At 36.8% G+C, this 23,170-nt stretch overlaps 1 protein-coding gene across 1 annotated transcript in view; it reads left to right on the top strand.

Annotated features, from left to right (window-relative positions):
* Positions 1–23,170, top strand: part of LOC113987637 (macrophage mannose receptor 1-like) — a 56,223-nt gene that overhangs the window by 10,110 nt on the left and 22,943 nt on the right. Inside the window, exons 5-13 of the mRNA XM_027720576.2 lie at positions 2,463–2,576; positions 4,922–5,068; positions 9,527–9,709; positions 13,489–13,646; positions 17,375–17,488; positions 18,838–18,953; positions 20,261–20,409; positions 21,968–22,167; positions 22,645–22,769. Coding sequence (XP_027576377.1) covers positions 2,463–2,576; positions 4,922–5,068; positions 9,527–9,709; positions 13,489–13,646; positions 17,375–17,488; positions 18,838–18,953; positions 20,261–20,409; positions 21,968–22,167; positions 22,645–22,769 — 1,306 coding nt within the window. The remainder of the gene's footprint in view (positions 1–2,462; positions 2,577–4,921; positions 5,069–9,526; positions 9,710–13,488; positions 13,647–17,374; positions 17,489–18,837; positions 18,954–20,260; positions 20,410–21,967; positions 22,168–22,644; positions 22,770–23,170) is intronic.

Here is a 23,170-nt window from a genome sequence, read left to right as displayed (position 1 = left end):
TTCAATCTTCTTCAGTGTTTTTTGAAGTAATTTCCAAACTTGTCCTGTGAGAAAATTCTGAATTTGTACTTGAATATATTTACATTTCACAATGAGTCTCCTCTTTATTACCTTCCTAGCCTCTGCACACACATAAAATAGCCTACTAATTAATCTATTAAATAGATTATAAAATATTTCGAATATATTACACCAGTTGAAAAAAACCCCAACTATTCTATGCCGTATTCTTCTCTGTAAATTTATGTCAGAGGATTAGAGAATGGCTTGGGTTTGAAGGACCAGTTCAAGAACATCTAGTCTAGCATCCCTGCCATGGAATGGGACATCATGCATTAGACTAGGCTGCTCAAAGCCCCCTCTAACCTGAGCTTGAACACTTCTAGTGATTGGGATCGACAGTTCCCCTGGGCAATCTCTTCCAGTGCCTCACCATCCTAATTGTAAAAAGTTTCTTCATTATGTCCAATCTAAATCTACTCTTTCATTTTTAAACCGTTGTCCCTTGTCCTGTCACTACAAGCCCTGATAAAAAGTCTTCCTCCAATTTTTTATAAGCTATTTTTATATGTTGAAAGGCCTTGATAAGGTCTCCCCAGAGCCTTCTCTTCTCCCAGCAGAACAGTCCCAATCCTCTCAGCCATTCTTCCCAGGGATGTTGCAGCCCTCTGATGAATTTTCGTGCCTCCTTCTGGGCTGTGAGTGCACATTGCAGGCTCACGTTCAGCTTTTCATCCACCAGTAGTCCCAAGTCCTTCTCTGCAGGGCTGTTCTCCTTAGTTCATATTGACGTTGTGAATTTTCATGACCCAGGTAGAGGACCAGGTGCTTGGCCTTGTTGAAATTGAAGTTCACATGTGCCCACTCCTCAAGCCTGTCGGAGACACTCTGGTTGCCACCCCTTCCCTCAAGTGAATCAAATGCACCTCTCAGCTTGGTGTCACCTGCAGACTTGCCAAGGGTGCACCCAATCCCACTGTCTATGTGACTGACAAAGATATTCAATAATACCTGTCCCCGTACAGATCAGTTGTTACTATTTTCTATCTGGACATTTGGCCACTGAGAGTAACTGTTTGGATGCAAACATCCAGCCAATTCCATCAACAAAATCCATATTTCTCCAATTTAGAGGAATGATAAATGTGCTTTTATTGCTATGAACAGTCTGTTCTGTCTAAACTTTTGTTTTCAATTTAAGGATTTGGTCAAAATATGGGTCTTTTTTTTTAACTGAGTGTGATGAAATTGTTGAAATTAACTCTCAAGGGAACAAACTGGCACTAACACAGGAGTGCATTAATAGTAGGCGTGTTTTAAATGCAAACTAATAGATATGGCTGCCAAATGTACGTGAAGATCAGTTTTTCATTATGCAACTACCCTGGCAGTAGCAGGATTTCCTGTCATGCTCAGTTCTTGATTGTCTTAACCACAACTTATTTGTACAGAAGTACTAGAACATGTTAACGTGTTGGCACCAAACCAGGCTTTAGTTTGACATTCTAGTGCTTTCTGGTACTTAACAACCTCTCCTTATAAGTTTGCCAGGCTTCAAGTGCTGCCCACAATCATAGTGTCAAAGACAACTAAGAATTGCAACATCTTGGCATGATGCCGCCATCAGTAGAAGCAGAAACAAATAATACATATTGCATAATGATTTTCGTTGAACTATGAAGAAACACATTTAATTTTAAAAAATCAGCAGTCCACCAGTTGGGCTTCCAAGTCTTATATGAAAGACAGAGATAGACAATTGAATAATAATGACTATAAATAATTCTAGGGAATTCAGCAGGGCCATACATAACCATGATATTTCTATATGCTTTTTAAAACTACAGCAAAAAGTTTGAACTGGTTTTTGAAGCCTGACTTATTATTGGCTATAGAACTGAAATGAGATCAGTCTGAAAAGTGCACAAGATATGCTGTTAAAAAGATGATGTTTGCAATAATTGCATTTTAATGTTTTTTGATAAAATGAGAACAGGTTTTTTGCAGTATTTTGTACATTTGAAACTCACACTTGTTAATTTTATGAGAGAGAAAATACACACTGGGAAACTTCACATTTCATTTTAAAAAACTCATTTTTGGTTTGGTGACCTTTTGTGCAATGTTATCAGTTTAATATTCTATAATTCTGGAAAGAATTATTTCATGTTTGTGATCATTAATTTTGAAAGGAACATGTAGAAGAGTAATTTTGTTTTCTGTCATAATAAAATTCTCCAAACTTCAAAATGTGAAAACTCTAAAACAAAAGTGGCCCTTGTAAGCTGACATGTTTTACAGATTTAGCAAAACCACCTTAACTAAAATGGTAAAAGTTGTTAAAACTTGTATTGGAGAAGAGTAGAAGCAGATGGTTTAACTAAAATTCAGCTCTCAAATATTGAGAAAGTGTTTACTCCTGCTGTGGACTTCCAGTATCTCTCTCTGTCTCTGTTACTTAGGTTTGACTCTCACACTGAGTTCAGCTCTCTGGTTTGGTCTTAACAGTTTGAATTTCAACAGTGGATGGCAATGGGTTGGTGGTGCTCCTTTTCGATACTTAAATTGGGTTCCAGGTAAGGTTAAGTATGTTGTTACTCAGTTTAAAAATTTGGTCATTTTGTACCATATTTCTTTTCTAGCACTCTATTCCCCTGTAATTATTGAGCTTGTTTTGATGTTGAAAGATCCTGACTGTGACTATAAACACTGTGAGTGATGGTCCTTATTCTAGGGATGTACACTGGGCTTAATTTGTTGTTCATAATAGAAATGGCATCCTCATAATCCAGAGGAAAATTTTAAAAGTCACCTATTGACACTTCATTTGTATATCTTCTTAATTTACTGTATTTCTATACAAATACTGAATAAATCTGATGCTAAAGATGTCTTCATTCATGAGACTAGACTGACCAGTGTTGGTTTTTGTTTGGTTGGTTGGTTTTCTTTAAATTCTTTTCCAATTTGTTTTGGTTATTTGCTTAAAGAATAGATTTTCATTTTCATTTGGGATTAACCTACCCCCAGCATTAACACATATCAAAACGAACATGTTAGATGAGTCTGATTTGAAGGAAGGCAAGGTACTTCAGACCTGTAGCTGCAATGCTGAATTCTGATGCCATTATTACAGAGTTCAGATGAGCTTTAGCATCTGCTCACACAATGAAAAAGAACTGTATCTCTGGTTTGATGTTCAGAGTGTCTGTGTTAAGGTGTCTTTTCGGAGGACTCTTGCCATGTCCCTTTGCACTGGCTATTCAGGAAGCTTTTGGAGACTGATTAAAAGCAGAAGTCTGAAGTTATGCAGTGTAAATGCTCTTTATCTTCATCACATGTATTTAACTATCAGTAACACTCCACTGTATCACCCGGTGCCTTCCTTGCGTAGGAAAGGCCAAAAGCACATTTTAGGTGGACAAACTTCCTGAGTAGGTAAGCTTTGAGGAGTGAATTCAGCTGCTTTATAAATAGCTCTCCACTGGAGTAAGCACACACGGCAAACAGTTGGGCTGAACTGCAAGTTGCTGTGGAGGTATTTGTAGGTCTGTCATCTAAATGCACTGATAAGCATCTGTGCGTAATGAGGAGTGGGGGACAACCGACTGTGAGATGGAGCTGAAGCAGCAAGGGGAGCTGTTCATGGCTGTTAAAACTGCAGACTCTCAGCTGTCCTGTAAAGAATCAGCTGGGTTTTGGTGTAGCAAAAATGGACTCAATTTGTCTTTAACTTTTTATGTTCCCTAATTTAATTCTTAGATAATACTCTACTCTTATATTCATATATCCTATTTTATATTTCTGCTATCTCCTTCATGAATTTACATTGGTCTATATAGCCTACCTCTGTCTCATCCTGTTACGCTGGATGTTCAAGAACTGGCGGTTTTTTCACTAGCATATTTTAATGTAATGTATGGAAACTTCATATTTTTCCATCTCGCTAGCCCTAAATAAATAGCAGAAAAAAACGGGAAATGTAATCAATGTTTAAATTAAAATTATTCTGCTTAGAAATCTGGGAGAGCTACCATGCCAACAGATGAACTTCTTTTGTGCATGAAAACAATTTAAATTTGTATTTTGGAAGTAAGCATATCTTTTTCTCCTATGGGAAGAAGATATAACATGACTGCAAATATAAGACTAACTGTAATCTAAGGTAATGAAATTATAATGATATAATGCAATTTTCAGTGAACAATCTTCCACACTAAAAATATTGTTTTAGTGTGTTTATTTCTGAGTCGTTCTGACCTTTTTTTATGTAGTATAGCAGCAAGTGTTCAGAAATTAAAGAAAAAACACGTTACATTTAAAATATTAGGTCAGATCTTGAAAAGTTTATCTGATTTATTGCAGAAATTTATTCTGTTCTACTGGTTCTACTTTTCTTTGAGATGTTTGTGTTAGTGCTAATGCTAATCTTCAACTGAAAATATCCAAATCTCCTGCCATTGTCAAATTGTTTAGACAAGTGGACAAGAAGTTCACATTAGCAAAGAAATTACTTACTATTTTTCTTATACCAAGTGCATAATATGACTAGCTTACTGAGCAGTTTTTTCACCTAAAGACTGTCCTCTGGAGTTTAGGCATTCTCCATTTAGAAATGGAAAAAGACCCAAAGAAAATAAATCCATGCACTGTAATACCTTCCATCAAGGCTTTGGACATGTGAAGAGGCTGTTAAAATGTGAATTTGCAGCTTGTGGTTGCTCTGCAAAAATCTCTTAAGGGAATGAGCTTCCCCCTTCAGTCTAAAGGACTGTGGAGAATCACAATTGCCTGTATGTTAATGTATCTTTCACTTAAAGCATGGACCAGAATTAATGCGAGATTTGGGAGGGTAATGTGTTTTGCTTATACTTTGTTGTTGTTATTGAGATTTGTGTTGGTTTTTTTTTTTTTTTTTAAGGCCATCCTTCTCTAGAACCTGGAAGAATCTGTGGTGCATTAAATCCTGGTAAAGGTGCTAAGTGGGAGAACTGGGAATGTGATAGGAAACTTGGCTATATTTGTAAACGAGGAAATGCTACTTTAGAGTCTTTCATTATTCCTAAAGGTAGGTTTGATAATAAACCATCAACAAATAATTAATGACCAGTGTTTTTTATCCATAATCTGAATAGGTGTTATTGCATGTGGTAAACTAAGCAAAGGACTCTGTGGACTGTGGTTTGATCAAAATTTTCTGTAAAAGTGAACAGCCTGTACTTTCTTTTCACTGTGACCTCCCTATTTCCTGGGTAATAATCTTTCTTCAGAAGTCTTGAGTTCTAAATTGCAAAATTGTGTAATTCTCTTTTCCAAAATGAAGCAGAACTGTCAGGCTTTGTGTATACTTAAAAAAAAAATAACAGTTTTAAAAGCAGTGAAATTATCTGAAGCCAAATGTACACAATGAAACAAATCCATTTCTTCTTCCTCTAATTTTTACTATTTATGAAAGTGAGTAAGTTTGTCAGTGCAAGCCAGTAGTGGACTAGAGGAATTCTTTAAAATTCTTTTGAGAGTTAGATGTTTTTAATATATTTATGTATCTTATAAATAGAGATAGAGAGAAACATTTATATAGAAATATTTATTTACACACATAAATTTTTTAAAATTCTTTATGAAATTATTTAAATGGTTTATGTACAGACAGTTTTTCAGAAGAAATGTAATTCTGACACATGCCTAATGTACATAAGAAAGACAGAACAGGGATAAGATTTATTTATACCTGTTTCCTTATTTTCTCTTTGTGTACTATAGACACCTTGTATCTTATTTTTTGTTTCATCACTCCTTCTTTCTGCTCTTTACAAGTTTCTTTCTTTTTCTAGGACATACCTGTCTCTCTTAAATCCGCTGATATTATTTTGCATAGGTTTTAGAAGCAGAAAGCTAAACTGCTCTTAGATTTCCAGTTCATTTATTAATATACATAATTACTGGCAAAACAGATGTTTTGCAAAATCAGTATTTGACATTTGGCTTAATAAAGAGTTAGGGTTTTTTAACATTTTTCCTGCTTTTGCCAATATAGAATCAGTCCAGTCAAAAACAATTAGGAAAGAGGATTTGGCCTAATTTGTTTTGCTTTATTGCTAAGAGAAAAACCAACAAGATTGAGCTAGTGTCTTGTTAATTAAATATTGAAATAACTATTTAATATTTAATTAAATTAATACTTCAGTATTGAAATTAAGCATATTTTTTGCCTTAACTGAGAAAGACTTCAATGCATATTTATTATTTTTGAAATTAAGGTGTAAAGTTCAGTATAGTATTTGTATAAAGGTGATACTCAAATAGTTCAATTTATATAGGTTATATTAGGTCATTCAATTCGCTACTGCTTGTCTTTTCAGGTTTCATACATCAGTTCTTAAACACTGATGCCTATAAATATACTATCAATTCAATACTGGCTGTTATATTATTTAGATATAAATTTAGTTTTGGAGGGGGTCTAATGGCCATTACTTTCTTTTACACTGGCTTTTGATTCTCCCCCCATCTCTGCCCTACAGTTTACCAGTAATTTAGAGGAAGAGACAGAAATGTTCAGTTGAACAGAAATTGCTGAGTAAACATGGTGACAGATTAACCACTGGCAGTCGTTCACTTCATAAAATATTTTCCAGAATGTCCCATGGGGAGAAGTCATAAAAGGAGTAAGCATGGGATCATGCAAGATGTTAAGTGCCCTTAGTTTCTAAAAGCATAAAGGAAAACCCATGTCAGATTATATTTTCCTGACTAGGACTCCTGAGTCAGGAAATGAATTAATTGCAGATTCACACATGCTTAGTTATTCACTTGACAATAAACACAGAAGCAATCTTTTAAAATTTTAACCCTAGAAGTTACAATTGAGTCTACCAGAAGTTACAATATGAGGTCTGTGGGACAGAGAAACACCTTACAACAGAATATAATTTTGCTTATGTTAAAAAAAGTCAAGAAAAATTTTTACAGAACATTTTTTTTCATTATAGAAGTATTTTCACAAAGTGAACATCTTCAGGGCTTTTTTTTTTCTTTGCAGCAAAAGTGTTTTTTTCCAGCAGGGGGCCACATCATTTTATACATCAAAGTGATATAGAGTCTTAGGGCTACAGAGCATTTGCCCTGTAACACCGCAAAATAGATTGATAGGAACTAATAATAGTATTAATAGTATTAAATGGTAATTTCAACTGCAAAATGTGCTTATTTTTAAACTTTATTTTCTAAGGAAAGGCTTTATGTCTGTCTACTTCCATCAAGTGACTGCCAAAATAGATTTCCTTCCAAGACAACAAGGTGTACTGATCTTAAAATATTGTTTCCAAATGTTTAATTAAACATTCAATTAGTGGAAATAAATTCTCTTACTGTTAGTTTTGTGACTCCTGTGTGAGCTCTCTCTTATCAGACCACAGAGGATGGGTCTGAGAAAGAAGTTTGAATGTTTGAATCATGAGACAAACTTCAGCTAGTGCTTTCACCCTTTTAGTCACTCAGGTCAATCACTGAGATTTTCAAACCTCAGAAAGTCGAGCTTGTAATTTACAAAAGTATTTGCTCTCTGTTTGAGGAATAACCATTCTACACTTATGGACCAGTAAATTCATCAGCTTGACATTTGGAATAATATTTTTTACACATTAATGTGATTTAATTTGTTACATCTTATTTGTTGTAGTTTGCATTCCTTCTTTTACTTAAGTCAAATGGGTTTGCATTAGGATGAAAAAGTAGACTGTATGACTTTGAGATGTCATGTATTTTCTTTAAAAGTAGAATAGGGAAGAACAAAGTTAATTTTTGCTGAGTAGTGGAAATGAAGAACTGAAGAGTTTCTCTTACTAAGAAATCCCCAGCAATGTAATTCAATAAGACTTGCACCAAAGAAACAAGACCATCAACTGCTTCTCTTGTTTTGTGGCCTGCAACCAATTCCCTGGTGTTACTGGGTCTACAAGAGAAAGCTTTTTCCTGCCCTTCCATAGCTGCTTTAGTGTTTACAGGAATACTCTTGGAGTCTCCACTGACTTGAAAAAGAGACACTCTGGAATCCCTGAGGAATAAATACCTCTGTGACTCTCTGTAGCCACGTCTGAAGCACTGATTTTTGTTCTATCCAGTGTTTGCAGTTTGCAGAAGGGTGTGCTGAGTGTGTTGGAGGTGCATATTCTCTGACTTATAGCGAAGCACTATAAAATGCTTATACTCAGAGCTGACACCAGGCACAGGACAAATTAGGCAGCTAACCTAATTAGGTAGACTAACCTCTACAACAGCATTTGCCACCTCTGTGCTCTCTTGTTTCTCCCAACATCACCATGTACATCCAGTTCTTTTTTCTGGGGTACCCTCGCTCACTGTTTCAGTTCCTTCTCTCTTTTGGCAGAATTGAGGGCTCTGACTAGAGCTCTGAGCCCCTTGTCCTGGGGGACAAAAAGTTTGGTTTTACTTAAACTTTGTGAGAACATACTATCATTTTTTTAGAGGCAGGTGTGAAACAGCAGACAGAGTTTCTATTAGAAATGTGTGTTGTGACACTAAGTATCTATTAATCATCATCATGTTCCAGTTGGAACAGGATATGTAACCTAGGCCTGACTGGTCATGACTTTGGATGCCTGTTTAAATATTTCTACAGAACATAACCCCCCTATTATGCACAAACATATTGCTTCTTCTGACATAACTTTTTGGGCAGCAGAATTTTTGAAAATCTGCTGTCCTTGTTCTACTCTATATATTAGTGTTTGCTAAACCCATCTGCTGATTATAAATAAAGAGATGCAAGATTCAGAATTTGTTTCTACAACAGCAATACTCTGTTTATTATATATTCTGGTGGCACTCCTCCCAAGGCTGAATTGTTTGCCGAACAGCATGTGCTTGTTGGCAATACTCTAGTGCTGTTCTGCTGAACTTCTAAAAGCAAATTTTAAGCATAAATAATTTACTTTGACAGTATAATTTTCTCAATGAAGCTTCTGTAAAAGATTTCTAAAAGTAGTATTCTTATTTGGGTGATCTTGGGATTCTGTAGAATTAGTTATGTCTTGTTTCCTAGTCTAGCAAATAGGGCTAATCGTTAAAATGCATTAGTTTGGGGGGGGAAAAATTGCCCTCAAAAATATGCATTGTAAACCCAGGTTCTTAACAGATAGCTTACAGCACAGAGGTTGAAGAGAGATGGTGACATGAGTGTAGAAAAATTATAAAGCACTGCTCTTCAGACCTTACATTTTAGTATGTATATATGCATGCATATAGAAGTCAAAACTGTTCTAACTATCTTTTTGCAAGTTACAAGCACTTGTTTGCAACTGTAACATTCTTTAAAAACAATCTGGGAGTTTCAACTTTTAATTATTCATGCAGATTATTATCCCTGCACATATTTGTTGTCTCTGCTGTTGTTCATGAAGAAAATATATGATAAATATTTTTTGTTAAATATTTCCTTACATGATGTTTAGTCTTGCGTTAAGAATAGAATTCTGAAATCCTTCATGGCAATTTTTCTTTTCAGAGACTAATGTGCCTATTAGGTGTCCTGATCAATGGATGTCATATGCTGGTAACTGTTACATAATTCATAGGGACCCCAAAATATGGAAAGATGCCTTAACATCTTGCAGGAAAGAGGATGGAGATCTGGCGAGCATCCATAATGTTGAAGAATACAGCTTTGTTATTTCTCAGCTTGGGTACCGTGAGTATTTTTTCATAATAAAATACACACACACAAACAAACACATAAATATATATATATATATTTATACTAAGTAAAGAAAGTGTTTTGAATATGTCTTGCCTGTTATTAAAATTAAGTGACTGTTCAAAAAAAAAAAATTGTCCTGATCACAGGGTGCAGAAGGAGTTAAGTTTAAAAAAATCATTGTGAGAAAAAACAAACAATAAGTGCACAAAACCCAAACAGACTTTACCATCACAGAAAAGCTGTGGTCAATGATGTGAGCTGCATAATCCCCAAATGCCTATTTCTTAGTGCCTGGTTCTGCCTCTCTTTGTACAGATTAAAAAAAATTTCAACTTTTTCAGAAGCTGAAAGGATTTTTACTATTGATCTGCAAAAATAAATGAGGGGAAGCAAAGTCTCCCGGTCAAAGACAGTTTGGGAAGAAGAGGGTCCTATTACCAGCACTGCCATGTCCTTAGTTTTCAAGTCACACTGCTTGTGTTTCTTCTGAGAAAGGAAGCTGTGTGTCCCAGCACATGTTTTCAGATGTGCCCCACATTAAATATAGTACTTAGGTGCTTGCTTTCTGAGCACACATTTGAGCTGTTGCAAGGCAAGTTAGACTGCAGATACCATGTGTTCATTAGGGAAAATGCAACCATGCTGACACTGAGGCAGTTTAATGGTTGCTATTGCTTCACATGAACCTGCTTTTGCATGTAGGGTCAGTTATTGCTTTTTGATGGGAGGAGCACGTTCATGCCTTTGTATGCTTCTCTGCAACAACTGATCCTATGTATGCTTTTAGTGCCAGGTAAAAGTGACTTAATTTATCCTTCACTGAAGGTGCAGCAATCTGCTTTGAGCTCCAGTGTGACAGCAGTCTTGGAGTGACAATCATAAAATAGCTGATATGCTTTACCTTTGTATCCTAGCCAACTCCATGGCAACTTGTGCTTATCCTCATATTCCTGAAAGAGTGCTTTGTTGTTCTTTCATAAACAACATGAAACTTTCTTTCAAAAGAAATTATTAGGAAAGGTGAGGCCTCTTGATGAGACATTAGGACATTTGAAAGAAGTTAGTTGTATTTTCACATTACATCTTGGTAGTAGGTTATTTCATAGTTTAATGCCTTCTACAAAGACCTTTCCTGAACTGACTATGCTGCACTGATTTTGTAGAAGTAAGTGTTTCTGAAAGGCAAATAGTCCTGAAGGAAACCAGGCTTCTGACATATGGCACACTAGCTGCAACGGACTATTTTGAAAGCATTCTTTTCAGAGGAGTAAAACTGGAACGACTAAAGAAGCCTTTTACAGTAGTTTATGACTGTATGAGATTACCCTTGTTCACCACTGAGAGGAGAACACCACATATTGCAGTGCCCGGAAAATCTTGTCTGCCTCAGAACTCTGCTGCAATAAGTGCTGTACAGAAAGAACAGAAGTCTATCTTTGTGCCAAACAGTTCACAGTCCCATCATAAAACAAAGGAAGAACGGGTACAATGAGATGAGTATTGTCATGGTAGCTGAGCTTTTGTTGTCATCACCCACAAAGGAGAACTTCAGAGAGGAACATGAAGAATAAAGAAGTGCATTCTGGATGTTTACACGGAAGTCCAGCATGTGATATGGCACAATGTGGCAAAGTGCATGACTGAGAATGGGAAGCAGCTTTACAAATGGCTGGAAAAAAAGAATCTCGGTGTTTAGTCAGCCAACTGTAGAGATGATTGCAAAAAACCAGCAGTTCTTCTAGTGCTTTGTAGGAAAAGACACCACAGATTTGCATGACTTATTCAGATGACTTTGATGTACTTATTTCGTTAAAGAATGCTGTTTATTGTTTGTATTACCTGGTGTGAGCCCACCACAGTAGGAGTTCTGGGCATTGATGAGGCCTCTGCTGTGCTAAGTGCTCAATAAATACAGACAGAAAGATTTTAAGAGATAACTAAACAAAAAATAAATTAGAGAGCTTGGATGGCAGTAGCCAAGGAGGGACTGAGATCATGATGGACAGTGGAATTGGAACAATTTTCAATTGTGTTAGCAGAGGAGAGTTTAAAGGGGGGTACTAAGATGTAATTTTGGGGGACTTCTGAACATGAAGAGCGGTCTGGAGGAAGAGGCAAAGGGGCCTGTTTGAAAATGGAGCCTGATGTCCTGTGAATCTGAGTGTTCCTTACTGCAGGATAGATGGCAAGAACATTATGGATGAGCTATGAGGGTTGATCATACTTAGATATAATAAAGACAGGAGAGGCAAGGGAGAGAGAGTTGACTCTGTCCTTAAAGTGACAAGGTGGGAGGGTGATCTTTGCAGCAGCTTGGTTCATCAAAATGGGAAGTCTTCATGTTCCAGAACTAGCAGATGGGAGAAATCAAAGGACAGTTTTAGGTTATGGGGGTATCTAAGGAAACCTCAATCTGAAATGTGTTAATCAGAAAGGATTGCCTTGGGGACAATGACTTTTACCTTTTTTACTGCACTTCTGTTGCTAGGGACAGCAGCAACAGAAAAGAAGTGGTTGCAGTTCCATTGAGAGACCTGCTCCTGCAACCGATGACTTTTGGGTGGGCTTCTGTTTTTAATTTCCATGGCTGATTTCATTGTCAGGTTGATTGTGGTCAGTCTGGATAGAGTGCATTAGAGGAAGATGTATGCAAGAACTTTGATAACAAACTGAATAGGAAAAAACTCCAAGTGCTGTAGATGAGTTGTAGAAATGCAAGGTCATAAGCAAAGGAAAAAACTCTTAAGAAGTAGTCTCCATATCCTTTATGAAAAATACTTATAATACCAAGTAATTAATATTTTTCTTGGAAAGACTGCTATCTAAGGAAAGGACTGTGCATGTAGTTGTTCAGTGTGGTCTGAGTCATAGTGCTGTGAAAAAAAGGAAACAGCTGCTGCCTTTAGTGTAAACTGGATAACAGACTAAAAATAAATAATAAAATGATATTTTAAAAAGTGCCAATTGCGCTGAATAAAATCTTTTCTAGAGAGGAATACCCTTTGATGATGATGGAGTTCAGACTAATTATAAATGTCCGATTTTTAATCCTCCTTATTCAAATAGTTTATTCAGAACAAAACTAGGTATGAACATTACAGTAGCAATGTGTCAGAGAGGAGGATTTTAAACACAGACAAATAAACCTCTAAGAAACAGCTGTTGTGAAATAACATTCTTGATCAGTCCCGCACTTTCCTTCCAGACAAAAACCAGCAGCTAACTCCTTTAACTGTAAAGTGAAAAAAGTGCAACAACTACATGAATTTCATTTTGCTCTGAAATGAGATAAGATATAGGAACACGTAATGGGAATATTTGCAAGTACTCTGATTGTCAGCTCTAAAAGACAATGCTGGGTGTCTGAGTATTAGAAAATAGGACACTTCTTTCTCCACTACACTAGAAGCAGGAGGAAAAAGGGAGGTAAAATTTTATTTAGGTGTTTATTCATATCTTGTTACAAGATTTTTGAGTTGGAAAAAAAATTAACCTAGTTTTGTTGCAGTATAATTCAACAAAGAGAGTATTTTGGCTGTTTTATGCAAAGTTAAACATTGTTATTGTACTGCCATTCTGGAGAGTGGTCTTTGCTGGTGACTGGAGTAAGTATATGAGGAACAGTTTGACATCTTGATGAAACTAAGAGCCTTAAATTCCTGTGACTGCCTTTTAAACTTCCTGAGAATACATTATTTTCTCTTCCATGAAGGTGAAAGTTCATATCATAAAGAAGAACTGTCATCAGCCTTGTTAATTGTATGTTTTAGAACCAGCTGATGAGCTGTGGATTGGGTTGAATGACCTCAAGGTTCAGATGTACTTTGAATGGAGTGATGGGACACCTGTCACCTACACCAAGTGGCTTCATGGAGAACCCACTCATGCAAACAAGAGGCAAGAGGACTGTGTTGTTATGAAGGGAAAGGTAAAGTCGTAGAGTTATTTGCCTAATTGGCTTATAGTTTCATTTATCATCTGGGCTTTTTCTTATGCAAGTGTACAAAAATAGGGATATTACTGCTTGAAGCAGCTATTTTAGAGTCTTAAAGGTATTACTTTTTCAAAAAAGGATCCCTGTTCAAGGTTGACAGAAAATTTCATTGCCTTCTGTGAGAAGCAGGCAGGTGGTGGCAAATTCCCCCAAGATCCCTATTTTTGGATTTCAATTTGTGCATGTGGGCTTTTTAAAGAAACTTTTAATTACACTGTGAAGTACATGAACATGTAAATGATTTTCTTCAGGAAGCTACAAAGGCATTTTGGATATGTATGGATTTTTTCTGCTTTGGCTGAATATGGGATTTACCTTAAAAAATGGCACTAACATTGTTGATGCTAAAAAAACTGTCTTTAGAACACAGAAACCCTTGTTTAATTTCTTTTTAGGCAAAGTTATAAATCTTGGATCTAGGTGGTTTAGTTGTTACACTTGTACCTGCACTGGATGTAAAGAACTGTGAGAAGAGTAGTTAGCAGTGGCATTAGTGAAGGCTTTTCCTGAGTGACTCTATCTGTGAATGATCGATGACCTAGGGACATTACAGAAACTGAGATAATACATGGTATAAAAGTCAGTCTGTCTGATGTTACAAAATGGCATTTTTCCTTTTTGTGATAATTAAAAATATTGAACTTAACACCTCATTCAGCTTTGCCTATTTTATCAGGAGGGAAAAAAGTATATACTCATACCAAAGGTATTTTCTTATTTCGAAAAATTAAAACTTGACAGCTGTTCTCTTGCTACACTTTTGGTGAGTGCACATATAAATTGAAGACAAGAGGAAGTTGCAGGGGACATAGAAGAGGTAACAGATACAGGACTAGAAGAAAAAGGGACCACACCATCAGTTCCAGAAAGGAATGAGGAAGAGTACTAGAACAGCAACCTTGGGAGGGCAAAACCGCAGTAGTATCCATGGAAGAAGCAAGCCTGTGTAGGGTAGAGCATATTGATCTCCCAAAATTGAGCAGAGCTATCCGTATTTGTGGAGGTGTTCTCTGACTGGGCCAAAGTTCAGATCTACAGTTTTATTACTATATGAATTTAGCAGGGAGAAGTAACTTCATGTGCACTCTGATGTCTCGAACTCTAGAATTTGATACATATTTTAGTAAAAAATTTTGTACTGGTCAGAAGCATGAATAAAATTAGAATCTATTAACAATTCTTCTCCATTGTATTAGTGGGGGTGCTCTGGCAAGAAGAGCATAAATGTATATTTTTTCCATGACAACCAGACCATGGTGCACATGGTAATTGAACTAACAGTCTTTTCAGGGTGTGAGGATTTTTGTGCTCTGTTGTTTGTGCTATGCCAGTGGTGGTTGAGAATGTAGTAAATGTTTTGTCATACTATGGAAAGTGTGACAGGGTCACACTATGGAAAGAGGAGGATCACACTATGGAAAGAAGCTGAGTGCTCAAATATGAGGGTCAGTGAACTAAGCTTGTAAATGGCAGTTGCTCCAGGGACTTTTATACTCGTCAAGGCTGGAGAACTTGCTCAGGCATGGGAGGTTTGAAAAGTAGCTGGCCTTGGTACATGTGGGCAGTGAGTAGCTAGGAGTACCTACTTGAGGCTTTGTCTCATCTGCCATCCTGTGCCCTTTAGCTACCTTCAACTGTTGGTGTGAACTTTAGGGTTTATGATATTATACATGAAAGTACTGGTACAGAAAGTATGAGAGAAAGTTAGAGGCATTAATTAATCAATTAATTCAATGATCAGGGTCTCAAAGTGTTAAAATTTGGGCTTACTGGTCATATCCCATGTGCCGTGCTAAAAGTGCAGCATTCAGTGCAGCCAGATAACCCAGGACCATTGCTCAGAAGCAGAGTTTTTGATGGCAGGCTGACATGCTTAATATTATGATCAACAACCACCTGAAAATACAGGCTCAGGATGCTGGGCCTTGACTTTGGGAAGGGAGGACTCAATCCTCTGTTAGACCAAGCCTTCTCTTCCTTCACCTAACACAGTACCAGTCACTATTGAAGGATCTTGGGGTCCTGCAGCACTGAATGTATATTAAGACTTATATCAAAACTTCAGAGGCCCTTTTAATTCCAGCAGCAATAGATATATTTATGGCTGTATCTATAAATAAAAGTAGCAGCCTGCTCTTCCATTCTGCTGCTTTAGAAGAGCTGTCATCCTTTCACTTGCATCAGCACTCAAAAGAATACAGAAACCATGATGTAGGTTTGGGCTTAAGAAATTCCATGGAAGTTGTATTAGGTCATTATCTCTTGGAATCAGCCATCAGCTGACCAAACAATGCATAACTATAAGTTGACCTTCCCTGTTTTTTGTTGAGGTTTTTCTACCTAAGTACATATGTTCCATTCCTGATATCTTTTGATTGATGACTCAATCAATTGATGCTTGGCTGAAGCAATCTGAAATCATCACTTATTTTTATGGAACAAAGCCTGCCCCTGTCTATGACACCACTTTCTTTTTAAAGGAAGTGTTTGGGTTTAGTTGATGAGGAAGTAAGGGAACAGAGATACATTTGCAAAAGGCAGCTCATAAGACCTGGTAAGAAGTCTCTACAAATTACTGCATGAATTTCCCACTGAAGATGCAGCTATGGAAAGGCAGCAAAGGATATTGCTGCAATTAGAGACTCCAAACTTCAGAGTAGATTCTCCTCTGTTGAAGAGGGCTAAAGGTTTTGAAAGTTTTTCTGATTTCTCTCAGTCTGAGAAGGTCAGAGTTTTGGGAGGTTATTTGAAGTGCCTACCACCTAATGAAACAGAAAGACATGGTAGGAGACGATGAGATGACCACCAATGGACTTACCTTGCAGTCAGCACAGGACAGACACAAGCACCATCTAAACATCTAAGGCTTTGTTGTTGTTGTTGTAGGCAGTAGTGTTGAGCTTTGGGAGAGTTTTTACCACAAGTGGAGTTTGTTGAGGCTCTTGAGGACTTAGCATATTGTAGCACAAGTGTCTCCGTATTACCATGATGATTATTTTACATTTGGGGGGGGGTAAGAAATTGCCACCAACTGCTATGATTTTACCTTTACAAAAGTGGAGTCTTTAAGGCACAGGGGAGAGAGTGTTTTGCACACAGGTTTCTCTTTCTCTCCCAGTACCTTAGTTCCTCTGTTCAATCAAAATATATGTAAAACATATTAGGAACATGATGTGAGGTTTCTTGGTTTTTGTACAGCTCACACTAAATGTCATTTTTTTCTTCTGAGAGTTTCTACTATGAGGAGTAACAATGTTAATTCTAACTTTGACAAAAACTTTTTACATCTGCAATTTTATTAGCTAAGGAATGTAGTCTTCTGGTTTGGGTTTTTTTTCTATTGCAGCTGTATTTCTATGGAGAGAGGTGGTATCTCCCTTTCTTCCTGCATGCTTATTGAATCAGTAGTCTTTGTAAAGATGGTATACTGCTGTCACCTTCAAGGGTTCACTTTTCAGAAGGGTAAATAATAAAAAAGGTGTAAATCAGTGGTGAGTCAGCTCCAGAAGTGAAATTGAAATGAGGTTGAAATTAAGAACTGAACTTAAATGTAGTTTTTGCTTTTTTTTAAGGTATCAAAATAATTAAATACTTAAAAGCATAAAGCACCTTTTTTGAAAAGTAAATGCCACTTGACTGTGATGTTCTGTTCTTATGTACAGGATGGATTTTGGGCAGACTATTCTTGTGAAAAAAAAATTGGCTACATCTGTAAGAGGAAACCCATGTCAGATGGTCCTTCAGGAGAGGAAATCATTGACATGGGATGCCAGAGAGTAAGTGAAGAAAAAGCTGCCTGATTTGAATATGCTGCTAGGAATGATAAAGAGGAGAAACTGTCACCTAGGTGACAGATAAAACAGGAAAAATGGGTTCTGTGTTGTCATCATCCTAAGAGTTTGCTTTCTCATTTTTTTGGCAGGTGGTTTAGGTGATACATATGACTAAACCTAGTCAATGACTGTCATTTGGCTCTTGATACTTCTTTTCGTTTTCCAGAACTTAAGCCAAATCTCCAACCTGTTGTCCCTGCACCAGACCATTTTTCCTCGGTTGGCATTCAAGCTTTCCTAAGGCGTTTTCCTGTACCAGCAGTTACTCTTCAGCTCTGCCTACAATTTTCTATAAAATTATTCACAGCAGGAAGAGTGTCCTTGTCTAGATACTGTTCTCAAGGCTTTACTGTGGTCTCTGGCAGTGCTCTCTACTTTGGAGAATTTGTTAGCAGTTCCCAAGTAAAACGAATCTCTTGTGCTCCTTCTGAACTGCCAACAGATCTATTGTTTACTTGGCAATGCTCGCCTTCTGGTGACATAACACTCAGTATTTCTAAAAAAGCTACTGTAATTTGTTATGTAATAGGAAATATTACTGAGTTTTTGTCTTCCTTGAAGAAACTGCCTTTTCTCCCAATTCTGCTTTATATAGTTGCAGAGGAAGTCTTTGACGAATTATTACCAGTATTTGTAAAAGAGTACCTGGAATCCTTACAAATATTCAAATGTTGGAGAAGATAAAGGGTTCCTAATGCTTATGGATGTTATCCTTGCCTACAGAACTATGTCCATACTCTTAGAAAAAAGTCTCTCATGAGTGAGAAGTTGAAAACCATCAGAAGAAAATTTGTGTGAATCGTGGCTGGTCACAGCAAATTCCTTTTCTGGAAGCATGTTCCTGAGTAAATGACATTTGAATGACAAAACATTAGGAGAGAGTGTTAATGTTAGTTAACAATAAACAAACTTGTTTGAGGTGTCATTCCCTTTCTGAAAAACCAAGCTGAAATTTGCTTTTCAAGACTATGCTTATGATTGTGCAACGCCTGTGTGCTAGTTATAATCCTACACTGAGCACAAAAGGTGCACAGCCACGCCTCTCATGCCTTTGTGAGTGGAATGTACTGATTCATTAGATGTGAAAACTTATTTGAAACAAAATTTTAAAAAGCTTTGATCCTGACTGTTTCCACTCTGATTTTTTCAGTTCCATTTTTCCTTTGTCTAGTGGTTAGCTAACAGTGGTATGACTCAGTTTTTAACTTTGTTGGTTTCATTTCTTTGTTTCCTTTCCCCTTTCCTTTGCTTTCACTGCAGCATGCGTGATCACTTCACATTTATTTTGACAGGGCTGGAAAAGACATGGTTTTTATTGTTACTTCATTGGAAATACATTTGTATCATTTTCTCAAGCAAATCAAACCTGTGGAAGGCATCAGGCTTTTTTAGTAACTATTGAAGACAGGTATGTAAAAGACTATTTGTATGAGGGGATCACACGAGAATTCAACATCTAGCATCACCTGCATATCAAAATAAAGACTGATCTGGACAAAAATCTAGCTTAAGAGGACAGCTATCTGTAGATACAGAAATTCTCACAGTTTTTGCATGTATATTCAAATCCAGAAATCCAGTTTATAGTAAAAGTAGGTCATGGCTGTGAAATCAGCATTGATACAGATGGTTATGTCAAGGAAAAAATAGAATTATGTTTTCTACTTCCTTAATTGTAGTGACTTACTTGAGTAAGGGATACAGAATCCAATTTTGATTATTAAATGAAGAGACATGGCTCTGAATTCCATTCAAAAGGTAGTTCAAATGAGCAAGAGGATATAATTTTTAACTATCTGGTCTTCTCAAAATTGAACTAATTTTAACAATTAAATGAGAAACCAAATGATGATAGAAGTGCCTGGTACCTGAAAATCCATCACAATTCGACCAGGGCTCAGTATGTGCTGAATTTCTGAACAATTGGTGCATATTATTGAGTGTGGAATACTGGAAAAATGAAAGGGTTAAGAAAGAGCTTATTTTGCTTGCAGATGACTTGATGCTTTATGCATTCCCTTATTTGTTTCTATATAGTCTAAATAAGTATGTTCTAGTGTGAAAGCTCCAGCTGTCACAAATGACAACTCTCTAAATGTAGGTAGCACTGCAGCTTCCATAAAAATGGTTTGACATTAATGTGGTCTTCGGACTACACCTTGTTAAGGAGAGACTTTCATTTGCTTTGATTTCTTAAGAGTTGTTTGTTTAAACACCAGGCTTTACCTCTGCATAGGTTTGTTGTCCAAATGTAACTTTTCTTGCGTGATTATTGGATCTAATTTACAGTGTTCCTTAGTTTGATAATTTAGTATCATACTACTCTACTTTCTTCATTAATGCCAAGATTCCTTTTCCAGTTATGGATTTGCCTGAAGCAAGAAGTCGTTAAAATACAAGAGTACTAGAAACTCAAAAAATACAGTGGTATAACACATAAGTCATGACAGGTTTCTTCTTTCCCATCAATTTCATGTCAGTCCGTTATTATACCACATTCTTCACTGGACATCCAAAGAGAAGGCAGAATATTGGTATTGAAGCTGACAAAATATCTACTGTGTAATGTTTTTGTTATATGCTTTGCTCAAGTAAATCCATCCAAGCTATGCTTTCAAAAAGGTACATAAGTAATTCTGGGAAAAAACAAGCCTTTCACAACTTCTAAAAATAAACTTAATTTAATTAATTTAACGATTGTTTTCTTTTTAACAGGTATGAGCAAGCCTATCTGACTAGCCTGGTTGGGCTGAGAACAGAAAGATACTTTTGGATTGGACTTTCAGATGTAGAAGAAAAGGGAACATTCAAGTGGGCTAATGGTGAATCTGTCTTATTTACACACTGGAATTCTGAAATGCCTGGTAGGTATGGCTCTATATTGTTTAATGAGTCCTGTGCCCATAATACATTGCTCACTATTTGAATTTTTTTACTTCATTCTTAGCCCTCTTGCTGGCATAATGACTAATTGTTTTCAAATATGTCTGGTTGCTTTCTCCAAGAATCCAATGTTGTTGCCAAGTTCCTGCTTAGTGCTGAAATGAGTTTTTAATATGAGCTTGTGAAGAAACTTTTAATTGAAATCAGGTTTCTCATTTGCAACTGTTCTGGGAAAGTCTGTGTCTGTACTACTCAGGAAAAACAAGCTCTGCATGCATATTGCACCCTGCTTACAAATCCTGCCTGTTCAGCCATATCTCATAGTACATTTGCTCACTGAATATTCTGAGGTGTGTGAGATAACAGCATGCATGAAGCAACTCTGGTCCTAGAGAAAATGGGACTGCAGGGAAATACAAGAGGATTGAAGTACAGGGATGGGAGGGCATTTAATCTCTGATGTGATCACATCAGAAGGGTGATGGTTGTTAGCATCCAAAGTTCTACCATGTTGCATTTGCCTTTCAGGAGATCTGCTGATTCTGTTTAATTTCAGTGCCTAACTGCTAACTTAAATGTGTCTGTCTGAGTGGTAAAGCTTATATACAGCAAGTTCATTTTTGAAAATCATGAATCAAATGAGACAAATTTGAGAAACTAGCTCTAACCAAATCTTCAGTTTTAGGGGAGAATTTGTTGGATCTAAGGTTATGGTGTTTCACAGGTTTCACAGAATATTCTGAGTTGGAAGGGGCCCACCAGGATTGTCAAGTCTGGCTCTTAAGTGAATGGCCCATACAGCGATCAAACCCACAAACTTTGTGTTATTAACACCATGCTCTAACCAACTGAGCTAATCTCAGGGGTTTCTAAAGTCAGCCCCTGGAAGTGATTTGATGTGAGGCACAATCCTGTATCGCAGACGTGGTTGAATTACATATTTTTTTGCCATTTTTTTTTCTTCATTAATTAGAGTCATAGAATGGTTTGTGTTGGAAGGAACATTTAAAGATCACCTAGTCCCCACTCCCTGTCAGGGACACCTTCCACTAGACCAGGTTCCTCAAAGCCTTGTTCAACCTGGCCTTGATACTTCCAGAGATGGGGCATCCACAGCTCTGGGCAAAATATTCCAGTGTCTCACCACATTCATAATAAAAAATTCCTTCATTATGCCCAATCTAAACCTACCCTCTTTCATTTTAAAATCGTTGCCCCTTGTTCTGTCACTACAGGCTCTGGAAAAAGTCTTTCTTCATCTCATAAACCCCCATTAGATATTGAGGAACCATGGTAATGTCTCCCTGGAACCTTTTCTTCTCTAGGTTGAACAACCCCACTCCTTAAACCTCTCCTCATAGGAGAGGTGTTCTAGCCCTCTGATGATTTTTGTGACCCTCCTGTGGACCTGTTCTAACATCAAAAACATTTTTGACTCTGTACGACAAAGACTCTACTTCTTTCAGAATAGAATATGAAATTTTCTAAATTCTTATGACTGCCTAAATGTTAGTGTTGTGCATTCTTTTTTACAACCAGGAAGAAAACCAGGTTGTGTTGCTATGAGGACTGGAATCGCAGGTGGATTATGGGATGTAATAAAATGTGAAGAAAAGGCAAAGTTCCTATGTAAAATGTGGGCAGAAGGAGTGACGCCACCCCCTATTCCTACAACAACTCCTATTCCCCGATGTCCAGAAGGCTGGGACACAAACAATCGTATTAGCTTTTGTTTCAAAGTAAGTATGTTGATTACTTCTTCATTAAGGTAGTTTCTATTCACTGCAAATACGTACAATAAAAGTTGGTATACGTATGTCCTATTGTTTCGTAACCTTATTTACAGATTACATGTAGAAGCCTTCTTCCTTTCAACTGAAGTGCTCATGTTTTTGTTTATTCTGTTAAAGACTGAACTTCAGATTTGAACTTCTGTTCTTATTTTTCCATTCTTTTAAGATTAAAAGTACCTTTCTCCTAGTTGTTGTCTTGCAGCAGATATTCCTCTCAGCAATGCAGTTTGCTAACTTGGCTTAAAGACAGTCATTCTAAGTTTGTGTTTCACAAAGCTGAACACTCCTAAACCCTATATTCAAAGTTTCTGTAATCCCCACAGAACAAGGTAATTGTAAATTAATTCTTTTTGTGTAGCTGATATTGTTTGATCTTTTGATCTATATGGTCTATTTTGTCTGACTGCAAAATGCTCTCTTTAGCCTTTTCTAAGAGCAGAGCAAAGAAAAACATGGCTTGAATCACAAGAGTTTTGTCGAGCTCTAGGAGGAGATCTGGCCACCATTAATGGTAAAGAAGAGCAGTATGTGATACGGCTTTCTATTGCGTGAGTATCTGTAGTGTGATCATCCATTCACTTTAATTAGCCTTTCTGAAATATTTAATTTTAAGTATATGTTTTTACTTCAGTATAAGCCAGTCTGGATTCATTATCTGTATCTGTATCAAATGCATAGCAAAAAAGCAGAGCTGATGAAATACCGGGACTTGTATGACTAGTGACAATCACCTCAAAAGCTAATGCTGAAATGAGATTGAGAAGACATCTATTTGAGGCAAAATTCATCATCTGAAATAAAACTATTAATAAAACTGCAGAGTTGGGGATGTTATAAAATTAACACAGATGCCAGTTGTTTTCATGTAAATAAGTGTACAAATATGGTAGTAGTCATAATATAAATATGGACAATATGTAGATTTTTTGGTCATTTTTATGAACTAATC

The sequence above is a fragment of the Pipra filicauda genome, unplaced genomic scaffold (assembly GCF_003945595.2).
Source record: "Pipra filicauda isolate LSUMZ 115617 unplaced genomic scaffold, ASM394559v2 scaffold65_size3143899_pilon, whole genome shotgun sequence".
Lineage (NCBI taxonomy): Eukaryota > Metazoa > Chordata > Aves > Passeriformes > Pipridae > Pipra > Pipra filicauda.
Note: the sequence above shows the minus strand (reverse complement) of the source record. Positions and strands in the feature narration are given on the sequence as shown.